General features: G+C 41.3%; 1 protein-coding gene across 1 annotated transcript; it reads right to left on the bottom strand.

Annotated features, from left to right (window-relative positions):
- Positions 1–2,585: 2,585 nt before the first annotated feature.
- Positions 2,586–6,781, bottom strand: LOC307046763 (trypsin-like). The gene is made up of 6 exons (XM_079693371.1): positions 6,622–6,781; positions 6,156–6,312; positions 5,818–5,916; positions 5,525–5,688; positions 2,908–3,044; positions 2,586–2,827 (listed from the first exon to the last, which is right to left on the bottom strand). The coding sequence occupies exons 1-6, from the start codon at positions 6,659–6,661 to the stop codon at positions 2,675–2,677; spliced, it is 750 nt and encodes a 249-aa protein (XP_079549497.1). The 5' UTR covers positions 6,662–6,781; the 3' UTR covers positions 2,586–2,674.
- Between the last annotated feature and the right edge of the window lie 485 nt (positions 6,782–7,266).

Genomic DNA, 7,266 nt, shown 5'->3' with positions numbered 1-7,266 from the left:
ATGCTACACCAGACATTTCACATACTGAGCAGAATGTTGTGCTCATAAGATATGTGAATTATCATAACAAAGAAACTGATGACTGGGAGATCACTGAACGGTTCCTTGAATTCAAGGACTTCCACAAAACGACAGGGAGTGAGATAGCTGAGATGATTGAAAATGTTCTTCAAGACAAAGGGATAGACATTGCAGATTGCAGAGGGCAGGAATATGACAATGGGGCCAACATGTCAGGAAAAGTCAAGGGAGTCCAAACCCAAATACTGAAAAAAAATAATCTGGCTACATTTTCACCTTGTGCCTCCCACACCCTAAATATTGTAGGTGTGCATGCTGCAGAATCAAGCATAGAAGTTTCAACATTTTTTGGCTGCATCAATCGCCTTTACACACTTGTTAGTGCCAGTCCAGCGCGATGGGCCATCTACAAAGAGAAAACAGGTTGCTCTTTGCATTGCCTCTCCGATACCCGCTGGAGTTCAAGGATACACGCTGTTAAACCTGTAGCAAGACACCTACCTGATGTCATAGAGGCCCTTGATAGCATACTCATGACATGCAGTCTCACCAGTGAGGCCAGATCAGATGCTAGTGGGCTGAAGACCTACTTCATGTCATTCAATGCTATTGTCCTCCTCACTGTGTGGCTAAAAGTACTGCAATGCATTGAGGACAGGAATACAATTCTCCAGTCTGGGAAGATCTCACTCGACATAGAGACAGCCAATATCAGAGACTTAAAGGAAGAGATACAGGCTCTTAGAGATGCATGGGAGTCACTCCTGTCTGAGGCAACACTGATTGCTGCTCAAATGGATGTTGCACCTAAATTTAGCACTGTGGCAAGAGGAAAAGGAAGAGATTCCATGATGAGACCTCTCAAGAGAAGACAGATCAGGACAGTGCAGCAACGGTGTTCTGCAACACAGTGTTTTTTACTGCAATGGACAAGATCATATGCGACTTAGACACTAGGTTCCGCACCACTCAATATATTGTGGAAGAATTTTCTGCTGTTCTGAAAGTTGGGCAGATTGCTGAGGATAAAGTCCCTTCTGTTTGCCAACCACTGATCAGGAAGTATTCAAGAGATCTTACACCTGAGATTGAAAATGAAGTAAGACACCTGAACATTGTGTATGCTGCCACTTTCCACACTAACTTGTCCCCTCTTGGTCTCCTAAATGCAATTCACAATATGCAGCTGCAAAGCATTTTTGGAGAAGTATGCATTGTTTTACATATATTTTGCACACTGCCTGTGACTGTTGCAGGAGGTGAGAGAGCTTTCAGTAAGCTAAAATTGATAAAAAACTATTTGAGGTCCACTACTGTATGTCTCACTAGAAAGCTGGACTTCAAGGACTTAATCAGTGACTTTGCCTGTAAGAAGGCTAGGCGCTGGGCTCTTGGTGAGTAAGGCTGAGCAAGGACTCAGATGCATGTTGAGAAAAAGACTGAGAACAGGTAATAGGCTCTGATTTGGCACCACCATAAGGCCTTTTCATTTCCATTTCCGTTGTGTTTCACTTTAATACCTGCTTATTTTGTAGTTGGTATGTATATTTCATTTTAAAATCTGCTGCTTATGTTATTTGTTGTGTTATAGCATTTTATAAATGATTGTGTTGGTGGTAATGTTCACTTTATTTTAATTTAAGAGGTCATGTATATTTAAGCTATTTATTTGGATTTATGCCTTCATGTTGAGAATGTTCCATTCATAAATGTTATTATTAAAAAGGTATTTACACCATAAAAGATGACTATTGAGATCTATTATCAGGAATGTTAGTCTTATATCAAATAGTGAATTATATTGCAGCAGAATGTTGCACGTCTGCACAGTGTTATATTTTCACAGCTCAGTGTCAGTAAATATTGTGCGGTTAGTATTGGACTACAAGATAGATGCAAGCCTGTACAGTTGGAGTTATTTAAAGCATAAATGAGTGGGTTGGGTTCTGGAGGTGTGGTTAGAAATTGTGCTTGGTTGGCGTGGCCTGGGCCTGGTGGTGGGGGGGCCCAATTTGATATATTTTCATGAGGCCCAAAATCCCTGGTGGCGCCCCTTACCACCAGCTGCTCTCGCAGTAACAAGTATTGTACCTTACTGTCCCAAATGTGCACAATGTAGTGACTGCTTTTCGTCTTTTTGTTTACTTAGTTGTGTTCTCTGTATTTTATATGTCCGTGTTATATGTAAGGACGTGTAACGTTGCTGCCTTCTTGGCCAGGTCAGCATTGTAAATGAGATGTTGTCTCATTGTTTTCATCTGGTTAAATAAAGGTTAAATAAAATGTAAAAAATAAAATAAAACAAAAAATATTTTGTATATGTCAGATTCCTCCGCTTACCACTAGCGGGAGCTGGCGTACCATCAGTGGAACCACTGCTCTACTGTATATCAAAGCGATATAGCACCATCAAACTGTCTTAAATGGTATTAAATCAAATACATAAACCTGTACCTAACACATACTTGAGCTTATAAGTGATTGGTGTATGTTTTCACATTATAGACATGAACAGACAAGTGAATACCAAGTGATTTTATTTAGTTTTCAACATTCTGGTGTTAAGAGTCTTGATTGGCACCAGAGAGAACAAAAATAAAAACCAGGGCTGTGAACCAGTGGGAGAAGTGAAGAAAATAAACTGGTAATTTCTTTAGGGATAAGCTGCCAGGACCTCTTCGAACCAGGAGTGGAACTCACACAGTTTGACGTAGACCCCGGGGTAGTTCGGCTCGGCACATCCCTGACCCCATGACACCAGGCCCTGCACCTCTCCGTCACACACCAGAGGGCTGCCGGAGTCACCCTGGGGATGAAACACAGAGTGTGTGAGCATATGATTCTTTCACACACACACAGCTGAGAAGAAGTGACTGTAAGACTCACGTTGCATGCGTCTTTGCCTCCCTCCATGTATCCGGCACACACCATCCTGGGGGAGATCATGTCGGGATAGGCATTCTCACAGACCTGCTGGTCCACTATGGGCACGTTCAAACACTGCAGGAGGGTGGGCATGTACACTGTAACACACACAACAGAGGACGTCTTAGAAAACTCCTAAAAAATTTTTTTTTAAGGAAAAGGCTGTCAGATTTTTAAATGTAATGAAGTAGAATTTTAAGGGTCACCTATCATGCTATTTTTAGGCAATAGCATAGGTCTCAGATATATACAAATATATAAAAAACATGTCTATGAAGTGTTTTGGTCAAAAAAACAAACAGATCAACCATTGCCTCATATCCCTTTATTTCTCTTCCTGTTCCAAAAGTGCTGATTCTGGGTATAAACAGGTCTCTATTGAGAATGACACCCAGTGTCTCGATGAGATTTTCACCTGTATAAAAGAAAAATAAATAGTGATTTTTTTTTTTTTAAACTGAAAAAAACTAAAAAAAATAAGAGGGGGCGGAGCTTATGCAGGACCTGGCAGATACTGTGTAAAATGCTGTGGTGATGAAACGCAAGGCTTATTAGGTCAAGGATTATTTCTGAAACAGTATGGAGCTCAAGGTGATTTCCTTTTCATGTCCTGCTTCTTCACACACATGCTCTGTCCAGTACAGGTTAGCTCTGAGTGTTAGCGATGGAAATGCAAACACCGACCATATTACGTCCAAAACAGTCAGGCATTTTTTCTGATAGCAACGTCCGCCGCAGATATTACGTCATATTGGCAATAAATCTGGATCAGCTCCAGGATCAGCCCGTTTTTAGAGATTTGGGTACGGGGGAAAGGGTTTTTGTTGCTGACGCTGCGTGAGTTCCCTGACACACCGGGGACACATATTTATGTATAAAAGACATCAAAAAGTGCATTTTGCATGATAGGTCCCCTTTAAAATAACATTTAAATGTAAAAAGTGCTTCAAAATTATACTTACGTACTTGAGTAAATGCACTTTTACACACGTTTAGTTTGAAGGTAACAGCTTGCAGGCCGATTACCTTAAATTAAATGTGCATTTGTTTTGGTTTGTTGCTATAATAATAAAAATACTGTACGTTGTGTATAAAACCATCATATTTGTACACTCCCACGTTGATAAGAGTATTACAAACTTCCCTTAGGCCTATAGGTACATTTAAAACAGATTTAAAAAATTGCAATTAATCGCAAGTTAATTATGGAAATCATTTGATTAATTGCATTTAAATATTTTTAATTGATCCCAATAAATATAACCTATATAACAGGTCAGAAATATATACCATATCAGGAAGCTGAAGTTGGGTTTTTTTGTACACGTAACACAATCAAGAATACATTTATTGGGGACTATTTTGTGTTGTTGATTGATACACATCTGGCTCTATCAGTATCAGTTGGATGATGTATGTAGAGGAATCTAAAAATCTATAAAGCACAATGTGGTTCAGTGAAGTTTCTGGAAAACAACGGAGGTCAATGACTGTGGTATCTTACCTTGTGTTATTGTTACATGCTATTGCATTTGTCCAGCAGGGGGCAAACTCACTCTTGGTATTAAAAGAGCCTGTGTACATGTTCCCAGGAGGAAGTCCCGGAAGATGTTACCAAAGTAAAAACCAGTTAAACTTACTCCTATGATGTTGACATACAATTATTGATCACAAGATACAACAATGACGCACAAGAAAAGCTTTATCAGACTTTGACTTGTTTTTTTAACAATAAATTCACTGCTGCGTTTGAGCTTTTCATGGACTTTTTGACAGTGAGAAAGAAATACTGACTGACGAAGGCAACTTCGTCACTATGGACTGACGGCTTCGGGCCTTGTATATTGCACATGTCTTTTATGTTGAAAAGTGCTCCCCCTCCTGTTCTTTCTGTTACTCCTTATCATGTTCACCTGGTGCCCTGAAGTTAGCCGGCTAAGCGAAAATCCTGCTTCGTAGTATACCCCCCTACAAAGCTGGTTCAACCTAACCTGGATATGTTTGAGTTAGCCGGTTGGCCTAATCCAAAACATACGCGCTCTCGCTAAACTGTAATACGACGCGGGTTATCAAGTGGATCGCTCAAGCCAGCCGTGTCCTATTAAGTTAGGTGCGCGTTCACATGAAAGGGGTGGTATTTGGAGCATTCGTCCTAGATAGGACACACCCCTCTGAGAGATATTTGGTTAAAAAGAACACAATGGTGCTCTAGGAGGAGATTCAGGTGATAAGGTGGGGGGTGGGGGTGTTACCTTGGTTGGTGATTGGCTAATGGTTACACAAGCCAAACAAATCGGCTGTAAAGCGTCTTTGAGCACCTGAAAAAGCGCTTTGAAATGAAATGTATTATTATTATTAAGTGGCCAAAATCGGATCAGCTCATTTTCAGACAGGTTTTTATATAAATGGATCAGGACAAAAAGTGAGAGAATCTTTTTTCCTGAAACTTTCAGAATCTCTTTACGCAGAGGGGACACATGTTGATGTATAAAAGACATGAACAAGTGGATTTTGCATAATAGGTGACTTTTAAGTCTGTTGTTAAGTTGTACAATACAACACATAATAATCAACCCACCCTCTCCTCCAAGGTTGGTGTTACCCCAGCCGGACACAGAGCAGGAAAGCCCCCCATAGGGACACCTTGTGGGCAACGGGATTGGGGCGACCGCCTCCGTCACCTCCACTGGGTGGTACAGCTTGATCAGCATGATGTCGAAATCCAGAGTCTGGTAGTCATAGCTGCATACAGAAAATACAAAACACGCTTTAGACGGCAGCTGTTCCTCTGCACTGACCGGATGAATGGCTCAGATGCGATTTTGGGTATTCAAAGAGAAGAAGGGGGGGATTTTAAAATGTTTCCCTCACCTAGGATGCCAGATGATGGTGTCGGTCTTCATGAGCTGCTCTGTTCCCTCAAACACTCGCAAGTTGTGATCGCCCAGAATGACCTGCATGGAATAGGGACTGAGAGAGGAGGTACAATGTTATAGAAATCTGTGGAAGCAGTGAAAGCTTTCAATATTCTGTTCTCTCATATCTCTACAACACTTCATCTCTCAATTTTCCAAAGACTACACTTTATTTTTGTTCATAAAGAAAAGGAATGCATACATGTTGAGCAAAATATGCTGTACAAAAAATTGGTTGCACATCAACATGTACAATATTTGAAAGTAATATTTTTCCCATCAATGCTTACTTACCTGTACCAACAGTGGGCCACAGAGAGCACCCACTGGTTGTTGATCAGCACCCCGCCACAGAAGTGGTACCCGTAGTTGAGGGAGGCCATGTATGGACGAGAGTGAGGCGAACACTCATAACCGCCAACGATCCTGCCATCTTCACGGGGAACTGCCGCTGTTACACACACACACACGACACACACACACACACACACACACACACACACACACACACACACACACACACACACACACACACACACACACACACACACACACACACACACACACACACACACACACACACACACACACACACACACACACAAAAACAGAGAAAAAGATACATTTGTGTTTTAAAGTTATCTTCAACCACAACCATTCATCTTATTTCTTAAATATCTTACACTACAGTATGTTTTCTATGTACTGTTTACTGTTTGTGTGTGTATCTTTGTGAATGTGTGTATTACTGTGTATTTACCAGCAGCTCCGATCAGCAGCAGCAGAGCCAGCAGTATCATGGTGTCAGGTGAATGCTCAGAAGACACCTCCACACACACCTCGGCTCAAATTTATATCCCAGCAGCTCCGCTGTGCTCGTCCCGTCACCTCACCTCACCTCACCTCACAGCCCCCCAGTCTCCTCCTCTCCTTTCCTCTCCTCCCTATTTCTCTTGACCCAATCTGTGTCCTCACAGTCTTGGCACTCACTTTCAATCCAAATGTACTTTCTTATCACACACATAATTTTGTGTTTTCCCACTTCGGCCCAATCGTAGCACAACACCCCGTGGTTATGTTATCTGTGCCCCTTATTTAAAATTTGGACCAAGGTCTCCAAACATGAAACACCTGCTTTTGGTTTCTCATGGGTCACTCATTTTTGGCAGGCTACAATATCAAACAGTGAAAACTGCCATACAACCGTCTTTTAGCTCTTGGCCCATATAGCAGGAACAAATATGTCCTTGAGTAAAAGCCAGAGAGGTGAGAAATAAATCACCTGTTGTCTCTGAAACCTAAAACAACATGTTTTTCTGTTTCTGTGTCAGACAGCATCAACAACACCCTTTAAGCTTAAACATGTTTTGCTTTTGTAGATCCACGTTGAGCTGTAAATTGAAAT

The sequence above is a fragment of the Notothenia rossii genome (genome assembly GCF_949606895.1).
Source record: "Notothenia rossii genome assembly, chromosome: 7".
NCBI classification, from domain to species: Eukaryota; Metazoa; Chordata; class Actinopteri; order Perciformes; family Nototheniidae; genus Notothenia; species Notothenia rossii.
The sequence above is the reverse complement of the archived record's forward strand: the minus strand, read 5'-3'. Positions and strand labels throughout refer to the sequence as shown.